Source organism: Aotus nancymaae, unplaced genomic scaffold (assembly GCF_030222135.1).
Source record: "Aotus nancymaae isolate 86718 unplaced genomic scaffold, 86718_ANA_hifiasm-v0.15.2.pri h1tg000016l, whole genome shotgun sequence".
Lineage (NCBI taxonomy): Eukaryota > Metazoa > Chordata > Mammalia > Primates > Aotidae > Aotus > Aotus nancymaae.
In genome coordinates, this window is record NW_026988428.1 from 40,738,009 (window position 1) to 40,752,578 (window position 14,570).

A 14,570-nucleotide genomic window follows, 5' to 3' on the forward strand; every position below is an offset into this window, starting at 1 on the left:
CTTACGCACACTTCCTTAACTGACCACTAGGTGGTGTTAGCCTCTGACTTGACATTCAGCTCCAGAGTTGCCCAATTAATGCCCCAGCCCAGGCCCTGTTATACTCAGATAGAAAAGGGAGTATTCTGTAATTTGCCGAGCCATCCAAAAAAGGAGATACCCTTTCCCTACACTAGTTTCTTTGCCCTTGTCATCATTCCAGGTATTGATCATGAATTTCAGAGAATTCCTCCATGATTCCCCACTATTTTGGTTATAATCTCAACCCAAGGATTTGAAGATGAAAGATGCCTCTTAAGAACAGATGTGGGGAGGAATAGAAGGTGCTGAGGCAGAGAGGGATTAAACAATGAATGCCATAGGAGAACTACAGGGAAGAAGATGCTTAGAGTCACATCCTGTTTCCAGAGAAGCCACCTCTAGTCCTAACATTCCTTTCACCAATCAAGAGCCCCACACACTGGGTGGAAACAAAGAAGAACAAGACATGGTCCCTGCCCTCAAGGAGTATATGGTCTAGTGGTGGATACAGAGCCTACAAAATAAAGTGCTAAACTCTGGATACTGAAGCTATCCTGAATACAAGTTTGGAACAGGAGAGATGGGCAAAGCGAGAATAATAGGAGGGCTTTTCTGAGGAGGGTAGAGAGGAGTAGGGGAACTGTATAATTGATAGCTCAGATAGAAATATACATTCTCAGCTGGGCAAGGTGGCTCACATCTGTAATCTCAGTATTTTGGGAGTCTGAGATGGGTGGATCACTTGAGGTCAGAAGTTTGAGACCAGCCTTGCCAACATGGCAAAACCCTCATCTCTACTAAAAGTACAAAATTACCCAGGCATGGTGGCGAGCGCCTGTAATCTCAACTACTTGGGAGGCTGAGGCAGAAGAATCGCTTGAATCTGGAAGGTGGAGGTTGCAGTGAGCTGAGATCATGCCACTGCGCTCCAGCCTGGGTGACGAGAGTGAAACTCCATCTCAAAAAAAAAAAAGAAAAAGAAAAAGAAAAGAAAGAAAGACTGAAATATGCATTCTCTCACCTTACAGAGATACCCTCAGCAGTTCACCTGCTGGAAATAACCCAAATGCCCAACAATTCCAATAGACTGTGGGGCATCCAAGTTAGAAGATTCCAAGTAGCCAGGATAAAAGGATGAACTAAATTATACGTCCATGCAATGTGGAAAGGGATCAAGCTAAGTTAATTGAAAAAATGCAAGTTACAGAACAGTATATATCTTATGAGTTCCTTTGTGGTTTTAAAGGATATTCACTTATATTCATATGTTACTGTTTTATTTATTTATTTATTCATTTATTTGAGACAGGGTCTCCCTCTGTTGCCCAGGCTGGAGTGCAATGACACGACCTCAGCTCACCACAACCTCCACTTTCCAGGTTCAAGTGATTCTTGTGCCTCAGCCTCTGCAGTACATGGGATTACGCAGTACATGTGCCTCAGCCTCCGCAGTACATAAGCCACCAAGCCCAGTTAATTTTTGTGTTTTTAGTAAAGACAGGGCTCTGCCATATTATTGGCCAGGCTAGTCTCGAACTCCTGACAAGTGATCCGCCTGCCTTGGCCTTCCAAAGTGTTGGGATTACAGGTGTGAGCCACCACACCTGGCCTGTATGTTACGGTTTTAAAAACTCTCCTGGTCCGGCACAGTGGCTCACACCTGTAATCCCAGCACTTTGGAAGGCCGAGGCGGGCGGATCACGAGGTCAGGAATTTGAGACCAGCCTGGCCAAAATGGTGAAACCCTGTCTCTACCAAAAATACAAAAAAAAAAATTAGCTGGGCGTAGTGGTGCTTGCCTGTAAGCCCAGCTACTCAGGAGGCTTAGGCAGGAGAATCGCTGAACCTGGGAGGCAGAGGTTGCAGTGAGCCAAGATCAAGTCACTGCACTCCAGCCTGGGAGACAGAGCAAGACTCCATCTTGTGGGGGTCAGGGAACACTCTGCTGGTAGAGGAGACCTGAGGAATTGCTGATAGAAGTTACTCTGAGGGTGCAGATGAAAAATGGGGATGTGGAGAGCAGCAAGTTTCCTTTTACTTTGATACTTTTTTTAACCACTAGGTATTACCATTTTTTTTTTTTAACCATATGAAGTTAATAAAAATACCCATTCACATTCAGGAGATATCGGGGCTGGGATGTTGCAAGTGGGAAGTGCGTGCCGACTGAGGCCAGGTTTTGGAAGGCCATGACCGAAGCGGAGTTCACATTTGACGCCAGTCTACAGACATTCACCCACTAGAAGTTCCCCAGCAAGGAAGAGACACGAGGAAAGCAGTTTTTGGAAGATTCACCTGACAGATGGGGGGTGGGAGGGAGGAAAGCCCCTTCAAGCCCTCTCAGGCTACATATGGTTGCTCCAGGTACCATTTTCCTTTCAAAGCTGTCAAACTGTCCAAGGTCCATTTCACCCTGATTTCACTTGGATCTCAATACTGGGAGGAGCCCTGGGTGGAACCTCGCAGGCATTTGGTGAGTCGCTGTAGTGCCTCTCACACAGTGTTGGGCCATGGGAGCGAGCAGGAAAAGAGGAGAAATAAGACCTCATTCCTGCCTGGAGCAACTCTCTGGCAGTGGAAATGGAGGAAATCTGAGATATATTTCAAAGGAAAAAAACGACAAGCCTCGAGCACAGGCTGGCAAGATTGGATATAGGAAGGAAAGGCCCCCGTGAGTTGGCAAAAAGTCTGAGGTTTCTAGCCCGGGAGACTAAAGGCAAGGCGGCCACCCTGCGCTGAGCAAAGCCGGTTGGAAGAAGCTAAAGGTTGAGCTCACTGTCATTAGGAGGCGAGTCCTCCGTGCTGCTCCTGTTTCTGCCAGGGACAGACTGGAGTGGGGACCTTTCCGTGACTAGCACGTAAAAGGGAGAACCGTCCCTCATCTCCAGCGTCAGTTTTTGGCAGCCGACGTCGTCTGCCCGGCTCCTTGAACTCTGACATGCAGACACCCAGAAAGTCAGACACTAAGGGAACGGCCATAAAACGCCGCCCAGAAGGGGGCAGTGGCCAGAAGCACGTTCACCGGCCCCTGGAAACCGCCCGGCGCCTGCGTTCGGCAAAGTAACATTCCTGGGTGGGCTGAGCCTGGGGACAAAGGTCCGGCACTCAGCAGACACCTTGGAACCCTACCTAGGCCTGGAAGAGGAGGTCCAGAGTCCCTCATCTTATTCCAAATCCTAGTGCTTGGAATCTAAAATCCTGACCTGGTGGCAAGCCAGTCAGAAGGTATTAAAAAAATAATAATAATAAAAAAAATAAATAAATAAATGAGCCCCGACCTCTTAGGGAAAAGGGGGTGGCCCTTCCTTAACCCCACCCGTTGGTGACTCACCTCCCTCTAAACCAGGGCCGGCCCCTCCCGCGCCCAGGGCTGGGCGAGCAGGGCGGGCGGGTACCGAGGTGGGCTCCATCCCCGAGCCCCACGCGGGCGGACAAGCTCCGGCGTGTCCCCGCGGGTGTCCCTGTTTACTCCGAGCCCGGGAGCGAGGCGGGGGCGGGTCCTCGCGGCCCCTCCCCACCCCGCCCCCTCCTCCTCACGCTTCAGCCCCGGTCCGGTCTTCCAAAGTCTCCAAATCAAAGCTCAGCCTTTCCCTGTACCTTCCCCGCGGACTGGCGGCCCCTGTCCCCACCCCGGGCAGGGGAGGCACCGTCAGGGTTCCCCTAGAAAATCGGGCCTCGACCGAGACCACCGAGTCCCGGACGCCCCCAGAGGGAGCCTGAAATCCTAGAGTATGACACCGAGTTTCAAAGGGGAGCCGCTCAGCTCTCCGCCCACAGCCCAATCCCACCCTCGGCCCCTTCAGCTCTCCGGAGCGCCAGGGAGGAAGACTCAGCCAGGGGAGAGGGCGCCCCAGGCCCCAAACTAGCTAGCGAGTGTCCAGGACCCCCACTCTCGGACCGCTTTCCAGAACTCCGAGCCCCGTCGCGGGTCCGCGTCCCCCTCCCCTGGGCAGCGCGTCAAATAGGCGCATGCGCACTCACTGGATTGCCGCGTAGCTCTTTCTACCCCCCCCACCTTTTTTTTTCCCCGCCCCTTCCCTCCCTCCCTCCTCTACCCGTCCCCTCCCTCTCCCCCATCAGCCCCCCCTCGGCACTTCAGTCCGGGGAACAGCGGTGCGAGCTTCAGGCCCATGCACTAAGGAGGCGGAAACGAAGGGAGCCCCCAGAGCTCCATCAAGCCCCCTCCAAAGGCTCCCCTACCCGGTCCACGCCCCCCACCCACCCACCCCGCCTCCTCCCAATTGTGCATTTTTGCAGCCGGAGGCGGCTCCGAGATGGGGCGGTGAGCTTAGCCCGGGGAGGGGGGAAAGAGCAACGAGGAGTGAAGTGGGGGGGTGGGGTGAAGGGTTTGGATTTGGGGGCAGGGGGCGCACCCCCGTCAGCAGGCCCTCCCCAAGGGGCTCGGAACTCTACCTCTTCACCCACGCCCCTGGTGTGCTTTGCCGAAGGAAAGAATAAGAATAGAGAAGGAAGAGGGGAAAAGGGGGACCCCCCAATTGGGGGGTGAAGGCGAGAAGTAGCAGGACCAGAGGGGAAGGGGTTGCTGCTTGCATCAGACCACACCATGCTGACCCCGCCGTGGCTGCTGCTGCTGCCCCTGCTCTCAGCTCTGGTCGCGGCGGCTATTGACGGTGAGTGAGATTCCGCGTCCCCCTTGGACCCCTGGGGGCACCCTCTCCCCACCCTCCACTCCTGCGTACGAGTGGGGAAGGGAGATGCGGGAGGGGGTGCCTTTTGTTATCCCAGTCCAGCTGACACAGCAGCGGCCCGACTGGGGGCGGGGATGGGGGTCCGATTTGGGGGATGGGGGCCCTGGGCAAATGATGCTTCCGGGGCCCCCCCAGCACAAACAAAGACCAGAGGCCTGGGTAGAGGGAAGAGGACTCCCCCTTTTTCTGTTTCTGGGAAGGAGAGGCCTTCTTTTCCTATCTCTGCTCGGGGAGGGCCTCCGCCTCCCCTACATCCTCCAACCCCCCACCCCCAATCTGAATTGTGAAGGAATCCGGATTTGCAATGTTCTGCTGCAAAAGGGGGCGGGGGTGGGGTGGGGGGGCGTTTTGCAGTGGCCTCTGAAGCTCGAAGGGGGAGCCGGGCCGGGGGTACCCTGCTGGGCAGAGGGCAGGCAGGCCCAGGAAGGCTGTGGGTGGGGAGAGGGAGGGCCCCCTGCTTGGGTGTGGAATCAGGCCCCAGAGCCCCGGCTGGAGGCCTGGGTTCTGAAGTGGGCTCTTCCCCTTCTCGCGGCCTCTGTCAGTAGCCTGGGGTAGGGCTGTGTTGAGGGACAGAGAAGGGGAGCTCGTCATACTATGTGACTTTGAATTTTCCTTCTTAATTCCTGGGAGCTTTGAGACGAAAAAACGTCAGATGTCATCTTTGGGGAAGGGGACTGGAGAATGGCCTGGAATGCTGGGGTAAGAGGGTGGAGGAGGCTGCTTTCTCCTTGACTTCTGGCTTGATCACAGTTTGGATTGGAAGGAGAGTTGGAGGTTGGATGGGATTATGGCTGTGCCCCCACAGTCCTTTAGTAAATGTGTTTATTCCCTGCACCCCCCCAATCCCCAAATCTCATACACACACACTTTGTATATTGCAGAGTTAGGCTTAGGCTAGAATTGCGTCCTTTTGGGGAAATGGGGTGCCTCTCTCCCCTTTTTCTGTCAGCTGTTTTTTTTCTCTTACTTGTGAGTCACTGGTTCAAGTCTTGCTCAAGCTTTAATCCTTCAGCTGGGGTCATGGGGGTTGGGCTGGGCTCGGTCCCTGATTTGAGAAGGGGTGGGATCTCATCCCTTCCCGTCATCTTAGCCCTCTCATCCAAGGACAGAACTGGGCCCGGTACCATCATACACCCCCTCCTCTGTCTTGCCAGACTGGGATTGGGAAAGTTTTTCTCTGAAACCAGATTATCTTCCTCCCTCTCCCCAACTTGCTTCAATTGGAGGACGAGAGTTAGAGGGTCAGGAAGTAGCTCTGCCCCCCAAAACCATATTTAGTGGCCCTCAGTTGTGCCATCTTGTGGACAGTCTGACCCCCCCCACCCCAGTTATCTGCCCAGGAGGAGGAGAGGGGTCTTGCTCTGAATATCCCCCAGACCAGCTGCATAGTCAGCCCCCGCCCATGATTCCTGTCATTATCATGTGTTTTCCTCTTGTTCTCAGCCCTGAGAGGTAAGAAGGGAAACTGAGGCAGGGAGATCGGGGTTGCAGCCGCTTCTGGGAGGAATACAAAACATTTTTGAGAAAGAAAGAGACCCATCAGGAGCCTGATGAAGGAGGGTGGCTGGAGTTAGGCAGAAGCAAGAGGGTCTCTGTGGAGAGCAGGGAAGGTCAGGAAGGGACCCAATAGCGCCACTCCGAGGGCCCTAAAGGGGTTCTATTTGCCATACCAAGTTAGTTTGGGGTGACTGGAAGAGAGAAACTGGACATGCCTCCCTTCACTATCTCTCTGCCCTTTCTTAAAATGTCTACCAACCCTCCCTCTGTATCCCCAGCTCAGATCAAACTCTATCCAAAGCCCCAGGAAGGGACCCCTCCCAAGCACACACCAATATTCCTGCCTTGGGAGTGGGAATATAAATAATCAGCTCCACCCCACTCTGGGGTAGGGGTGGTGAGAAAGGGAAATTACGTAGAGATGCAAGTTTGACTCTCTCCAGAGGCAGCCTAGGGGGTCTTATCCCTAACCCTGCCCTCCTGCCTCGGGTCCATCAACACTGAACTTCCTTGTTTGCTTTTCAGAGATTGAAAATGACCCAGGTCACCTGACTTAGTATCTAACCTTCCTCCTGCTATCACTGCCTCACTGCTTTCTCTCCAGGGCCACAGTCCTAGGCACTTTCTCACCTCTTCTGCTTTCTCTTCTATGCCTGAAACTGCCCCCAGGGTCCCTGCCCTTTGGAGAGTAATGCCACTCCCCACTAGTGACAAAATTGAGTGTACCTGCTGCTGGAGAGGTTGGAGAAAGATGGGGTGGAGAATGAGAAGAGGGACTACTGAGGCCCTGCTGAGATTGGGGAACATTTTGTAGTGGGGAGGGCACCCCCCAGACAGATACAGCTCAAGAATAAGGCTGACTTCTCCCTCCCTCCCTCCTGACCTTTGTCCACACACCCCCTTGAGCTGGCGTATTACCAGTTACTAGAGTAGGTATAGTGGAAGTGAGATATGAAGCTGGGGTGTTAGCATCCTGGATCCCCGAGAGAAAGTTCCAAACTCCTTTCTCCCTGATCAGACTCACATCCTAAATGTCTCCCCTTACCTTGCTGTCTTTTAAAGCAAGAATGTGTAAGAAACTCATTTTGGGGTTGGAGGGATATTTTGATGTTTAGGGCTGCTTCACTAGACATCGTTTTCTTCCGATCTTGTTCTCTCTTCTCTTCATTTTCACCATATATATGTTATTTTTACCCTCAACCATCCTTCCATCACCGAGTCTCCCAAAGGACAGCAGCCCAGGTCCTGGCCAGAGTCAGTTCCTGTCCAGATGCCCCCACTCTTCAAAACACTTTCCTTACCTTTTGGGAAGCACTTCCTCACTCCAGTCAAACTCTCTTTCCTCCTGCTGCAGTCTGAGCCCTCGCACATCAGAACCCCCAAGCCTAGGTTTATTCCCTCCCAGTACTCTCTTCTCAGGGTCCTCCTTACCCCTTGGACTCTCCACCTTTCAGGTCCTCCAGCCCCGGATGTGGGCTCATTGCTCGTGGGGCAACTGGGAGCAGGTGAATGGTACTGCGGGAAGGCCCCTGACTTGGTGGTGTTGGGTATGAGCGGTGGAGAACCAGCCTCCCCCTTCTGTCCCAGATTTCAGCCTGGTTAGCAGGATCCTGCATTGTTTGGAGAAGGAAGCAGTTGGCTTTGGAGTGTTTCCGGTGCAATGGCCTCAGGCACCAATATAAACCTCCCTGGGAAAGAGGTGAGGGGTGTGTGTGGAGAGTTGTCCCTCTTGCACCCCCAGGGGAGATGAGAGCCTCTCCCAGGCCTTAGCTTCCCTGGCTGGAGAGCTCCGTTTTCCTTCCTCCTACCCTCTTGACACCAGGGGAGGTAGTGGTCCCTGTTCTGGATCTCCCTTGCGTCATGTGCTGCTAGGGCCAAGACTCTGTCTCCCCAAGCTAGGACAGATCTTGCTCCCACCCTATGCTAGGCTCAGCGGGGCAGTCATTCTCTGGGTTCATCCCAGGACAACTGTGCCATCGCCTTGGCAACCTCTGGGCTGAGCCCCCTTCTTGGCTTTTCTGCCTGTCTGTCTTTCTGTCTGTCTGTCATTAGTGTGTGCTGTCTTGGCTTTTTAGAACCTGTCTGTCTCTCAGCCTCTCTGTACATCTCTCTTATTGCCAAACCTTTGTGACATTCTCTGCCCTGCTTTCTGTGTCTCTGTCACTGTCTCCATTTGCCCTCGTCCAGGCCTCTTGGTATCCCAAAAGCTTCTTAGGAGCAAGAGTCTCTCTGGGCTTTCCCACTTAGCCTCTAGCTCCCTCTTCTCTGTTTTGGCTATTTCCCCCTTCCTGGCCAGACCCCGCGTCCAGTTCAGCAGCGAAAGTTTCCTCTCCACTTTCCTCCCACTTCCTCTTTCTTCTTCCCCCTCCACTAATTTGGGGAGTGGGTTTTGGAGAGAATGTTTCTGGAAGAAAGGAACTTGATCCCATTTGTGGGCTAAGAGGGAGAAAGGAGGTGTTTCAGAAGGAAGGAGGGAGGTTAGACTTCTGGCAGAACTTCCTCCTGACCAGGAGACCGAGAACAGGAGAAAGAAGTAAGGAGTGAGTCAAGAGCTTGGAGTTTTGACTCTGGTGAGCATAAGCCATGTGTGTGCGACTGGGGTGGGGGAGAAGGAGGGAGGCTTAGAAATGCCGGGTGAGTGATGTGGTGACCTCTGGAGGCCTTCTGGGGGTCTGGCTTTTATTTATGGGGAAAGGAAAAGCTGGTGGGCGAGGTCGCAGGTCAGGCTAATGTCCTGCTGCGTCAATATTGACTCAGAATGGAAGGGGAGAGACCCTTTCCCTCCCCTGGCTGTCCAAGCCACCCTGTCTGTCTGTCTGTCCAGGCCGCAAAGCAGAGGCCCAGACTCAGGAATGACAAAAATGTGTCTGAGCCTCACTGAGCTTCGGGAAGGAGCCACCGGGCAACACCCAAAATACATAAAATTCAATGAAAACCTCTCCATTTGGGTTTGGGAAGCCCTTGCTGCCCCACCCCCACAGGGTTGAACATTCAGATTCCTGCTGGCTCTGCCCCCTCACCCCCATCGGGCATCCTCCCCCAACTCTGTTCCCTTAGCTATATCATGTAGTTCCCTTTAGAAACCCCCCCCACCGCCACCTATCTCAGAGGAGAGCCTATCTCTCCTGCTGTGTCCACTCCTAAAAAGGGCCTCAAGGTCCCTGTCAAGCTTTTGCAGTCCCTGAGTCTCCTTGTCCTTTAAGCAGCACCTCTAAGGTCTTAGCTCTCTTCCTCGGCCTTGCTCCCTCAAGGGGTATCAAAGGATGGGTTCCCCTCTTCTGGAGAAGACTCCTTCAGGGTTGGACTTCCCTGTCACCCTCTCTGGCCAGGCATTCTCACCCTGCTTCCCCACCCCACCCCCAAGGGCCCAGAATGGGACAGAGGATGACAGCCAAGGCTTAAGCAGGGCAGTGGGGTCTGTGTTGTGTCTGGACGCACACCCAACTCTACACCTCCTGCCCTGGCTCCAGCTTGGTGGCCCTGGGGGCCATGGCTGGGCTGGGTGCCTGGGTTTGGTGGGGGTGGGGCAGGGTGTTGGCCAAGTTAGCATGGCAGTCACATTCATCTTCAGGCAAAGCCGAGAACAGACAGCCCCTGTGTCCTGGTGTTCTTCCTGCAACCTCGCTCTCTCTCCTTCCCCTCTAGTTCTCTTCTCCTTCTCCTGCCTGTCTACTTCTTCTGTCCCATTCTTGTTCCTCTCTGTCTCCTCTGTGCTCTTCCCTCCTCTCTGAGGTGCCCTGAAGGCCACCCCTTACAATCCTTCACCCCACTCTCAGGGCCAGAGAATGACAACGTTCTCCCCGCAATTTCCCTTCCTTGTTTTTTTTGGGGATTTTTTGTTTTTGTTTTTTGAGACAGTCCTGCTCCATCACCCAGGCTGGAGTGCAGTGGCGTGATCTCTGCTCCCGGCAACCTCCGCCTCCTGCTAATTTTTGTATTTTTAGTACAAATTTTTGTACTAATTTCCTGCTAATTTTTCACCGTGTTGCCCAGGCTGATCTCGAGCTCCTGACCTCAAGTGATCCACCCACCTCTGCCTTCACCCCACAAAGTGCTAGAGCTACAGGTGGGAGTCACCGCGCCTGATCAGTTTCCCTTCTTAACCTGGCTCCATCCCATGGTCAATGAGGAAACCATCTGCTCAGTTGCTAGTCACTCTGTCCCTCATCTATGAGATGGGGGTTGCAAGGGCACCCACCTCACAGGGTTGTAGGATCTAAGTGAGTTAATAGGTACCGTGTTTCCAATCAGTACTGGAGCTTTGCACGGTGAAAAAGGTTAGCTCCTATCAGTCAGGGAGACCGGGTTCTCATGTGGGCTAGGTAGCCGGGAAGGCCTTAGTTGCTTCTGACTTTAAGGCACTGTTGTTCCCTCATCCAAACTGTAGGGCCACAAAGGTGGGTTTTCTGGGTGCTGGATTCAGACACAGAAGGCTCTGCTAGGGGAGTGGGGTTGGCTTTGCCTCTAAGCAGATTGTAAGTCTCCTACCCCACCCCCACCGCACCTCCCTCCCAGTTCTGAGTGAGGCTTCCCTTGGCTGTGTAAACTGCCCCAAAGTAGGTTATTTGTTTCTTTCTTCCCTCTCCCCCTGAAGGAAATCAAAGACAGGCCTCAGCCTTCTCACTCCAGATTTCTGGGGCCTTTTCCACCAGCCCTGACAGGAAGGAAGTTCTTTCACGTATCTCTCTGCAATCCTTGTGCTGGCCAGGCCCTTGGGAGATGTGGCCCCCTCCCCCCATGCTGCAGTGGGATAGGGGCCTGGGCCCTCCTCTTCCTTTCACTTGCCCCATCCCCCATCCCCTCCCTGCAAGAGCACATCTGGTTTGTGAATCTCTCTCATTCCAGCTTTTGGAGTTTGCCAGCTGCTGTTTCCTCTGTGGAGTTCAGGCCAAAAATGGGGGTGGGGGACAGCGGGGGGACTCAGTGAAGGCTAAAGGAGGGGGCACCATGGCTGGGATGTGGAATAGAGTGGAGATTAGGCAACCACCTGGTGACCTCAGGCCGTAGCTGGGTGCTCTGCCCCTGGGAGGAGCAGGGCATGGACCAAGTGCCAGGTGGGGGAGGGAAGAAGTACATCGGGGCCTGTGGGTGGCACGGGGGTCTGTTTCTGGGCTCCATACATCCCATCTGCCTCGGAGTCCCATTCCAGCCCCCCTCTTCCCCCTCAGCCTGCCACGGCTGGTCAGGGGAAGCTGACGGTTCTCCGGCATGCTAACTAGGCTGGCGGGCTACGTTTCCCGGGAAGACCTCACAGCTGGCCCAGTGGGGCAATGAACTCAGCATTATCCACCTCCTCAAGGGGCCTTTATTCCAGGCTCAGGGTGGGGGCCAGGGGAGGGGGGCCTAGGGGGGAGCCTGGCTAGGCCATCCTTGATGTGTTTCCTGAACTCGGTCATTTTGGCCAGGGGCCTGAGTGCTGTCCGCTCTGCCAGCGATGAGGGTTAGGAGGGAGGACATCTCAGTGAGGCCCCCATCAGACTCCCTCCCTTCTAAGAGCCACCCCCACCCCCGCCACATTTTCCTTATACTTCTGTCTCTGCCCTGCATTTGTATTAGTTGAGTACAGCTGTCTTCTCAGGAGACTGTGGCTCCTGCAGGCAGAGGGTCATCTCACCCTTCTTGGCATCCTGATGCCTAGTGCAGTGCCTGGCATAGATCTGGCCTTCAGTGTGTGCCAGCAGAATAGAAATGTGATGACACAGGCTGAGGAAAAGGCACGAAAGGCCAGGAGACTGGGAGCCCAGCCTTGGGTGGGGGAGAAGGGGTGGGTGACTGTTCCTCCCGGGGAGGATGTGGTGATAGAGGTTGGGAGGAGTGGGAATGGGAGGACTGATGTGGATTTCACTGGTTCAGAGCTTGGAGTCAGCTGAGCTGGTTTGAGTCCTGGTCTTGTCACTTGCCAGCTATTTGACCCTGGGCAAGTCACCTGGCTCAATTTCCTCATCTGTGGAATGGTGGTATTAGTTGTCTCCACTTTGTCATACTGTGGAGGGGATTAAATAAGATCATACATGGAAAAAAACTGCTTTACCACAGTTCCTGGCACATACTGAGCCCACAATAAGAGTTAGTTGTCACTATCCTTAATTCCTCCTTAGAGGATGAGGGAAGAGAATGGGGTAGGAATGGAAGAAGGCTGGTGGGGAGGAGAGGGTAGGGCCAAGAGGTCCTGAATATAGTAACTAACTAGGTTGACTGGGCTGAAACCAGTTCCTAGAGTTCATTTCAGCCATCCCCCTGCCTCTGCTCCCCATTCTGTCATCTTGAGCAATCTTTAGGGCCTCTTGCCTCTAAGGATGTCTACTGAAAGACCCTCTGAGGTCTAACCAAAGTAGGCTGTGTCTTTAGAGAATGGAGAGGCCGAGGGAGGTGGATCACCTGAGGTCAGGAGTTCAAGACTAGCATGGCCAACATGGCGAAACCCTGTCTCTACTAAAAATACAAAAATTAGCTGGACGTGGTAATGCGTGCCTGTAGTTCCAGCCACTAGGGAGGCAGAGGCAGGAGAAATCACTTGAGCCTGGGAGGTGGAGGTTGCAGTGAGCTGAGACTGTGCCACTGCACTCCAGCCTAGGGGACAGACTGAGACCCCATCTAAAAAAAAAAAAATGGGGAACGGAGATGGAAGCAGGGCTCTCCATCTGCCCATTCCTGCGCAGCCTTACCTTCCCCTGCCTCTGCTAATACCATCTCCATGCTACTACTATGTGTACCAAGGGCATCCCTCTCCACAGCTCCCATCTGGGGGCCTAGTGATTAAGGATTAGGAAGGATGGGGTGATGAGTCGGGGACCAGGAGTGTCCCAGAGGCAGAGAAGCAGCTCTGGGCCTCTAGTGGGAGTTAGAGGAAGAGAAAGAGAAAGCACATCAAAGGCCTAAATGCACCCCGCTTCTCCACCACTCTGTTATCAAAGCCAGGGGGTGCTGGTGTCTGATCAGAGTAACCAAAAATAGCAAAGGCTTTGACCCTGACTGCTAGAGACAGGCAGCCTAGGGGACTTGGAGGGTGCAGTAAAATGTGCTTCTGGATCCTCCCCTACCCCGCCACAGGTACACAGTGTCTAGGAACTACCCAAAGCCACCCCTGACACCCCCAGGCATATAGACCATGGCTCAGGGTCTGGGCCAGATGGAGACTGATGCTAGGGAAGGAGGAGGAGTTCTAGGAAACTGTAGGGCCACAGAGTTGGCCTCCATCCTTCATTTATACCCCCTTTTCTTTCCTTGCCCCTAGCCCCTAAGACGTGCAGCCCCAAGCAGTTTGCCTGCAGAGATCAAATCACCTGTATCTCAAAGGGCTGGCGGTGTGATGGTGAGAGGGACTGCCCAGATGGATCTGACGAGGCCCCCGAGATTTGTAAGTACTTTTTCTGGATCATTTTCCCCAAACCCTTGATGTATCCCTCTTCCTTTGGCAGGTGTTGGGACAGCTGATCTCTAGCCTGGTGTGGACCTTGCTCAGTGATTCTATTTGTCCATGACACAGCTAAAACTGTCCTTTACCCCTCTTCAAAGTGCTTGGCATGGTGCCTGTTGGGCTTAGAAATGGCACCTCAGCTTTATCCCTCGGGTGCTGCACCCCAAGACGGTGTTCTCCAGGCTGGAGCTTCATAGAAGAAGACCCGGCCTCCCTTTCCTTCCAGCTCTTCCCTCATTCCACCTCTCAGCTTTCCTGACCCTTGATGAGTGGCCTCAGGTCTTGTCAGATCCTCAGATCGTCTTCCGTCATTTGGCTCCCAGGCCAGAGGCCACTGGCACTTGCTCAGCCCTGTACCAGAAGCCGCACCCCGTGCTTTTCCCACCACCCCCGCCTTCCCCTGCCCCCAGTAAGTGGTGTAATCGGAGGCAGCTGTTTTAACTGGGAGAAAGGTCCCCACCCAGCTTTTGCCCTGCCAAGGGGAGGTGGAGAACTTGGTGGGACCCCAGAGTCCTTGGTAGCTGGCACGATCCTGGGGGCTCCACCTTCAGCCTTTCCCCTGCTTGGTTAATCTGGGCCAGGGTCAAAATGACCCTGGATTCCTAGGTCTGTTTCTGTTCCCTCTCGTGGGCTTTATCCTGCTCCAGTCCCATCTGGCGTCCTCTCCCCACACCCCTACCCATAATTATCAGGGGTAATTTTAGGGCTGGAAAGGGAGCCACTAGTGGGCTCTGCCTCACCCCTATGCTCTGCCCTGGAGGACAGGGGCCAGGGTATTAAGTGAGTGCATCTATGGCAGCGTGCTTCCAAGAGCCTGGAGTCTCTTCTTGTCTGATGCCACCTGCACCCCCATACTTCTGACCCTGATGCTTGGGTATTAGAAGTAAAGATAGTCACGCAGAAGGGCCAGATCTGGCTCTTTTTGT

At 53.9% G+C, this 14,570-nt stretch overlaps 1 protein-coding gene across 1 annotated transcript in view; it reads left to right on the top strand.

Annotated features, from left to right (window-relative positions):
• The first annotated feature begins 4,113 nt into the window (after positions 1-4,113).
• LRP1 (LDL receptor related protein 1) overlaps positions 4,114-14,570 on the top strand; it is an 86,075-nt gene continuing 75,618 nt past the window's right edge. Inside the window, exons 1-2 of the mRNA XM_012469702.3 lie at positions 4,114-4,652; positions 13,462-13,584. Of these exons, the coding sequence (XP_012325125.2) occupies positions 4,586-4,652; positions 13,462-13,584 (190 nt within the window). The 5' untranslated portion in view covers positions 4,114-4,585. The remainder of the gene's footprint in view (positions 4,653-13,461; positions 13,585-14,570) is intronic.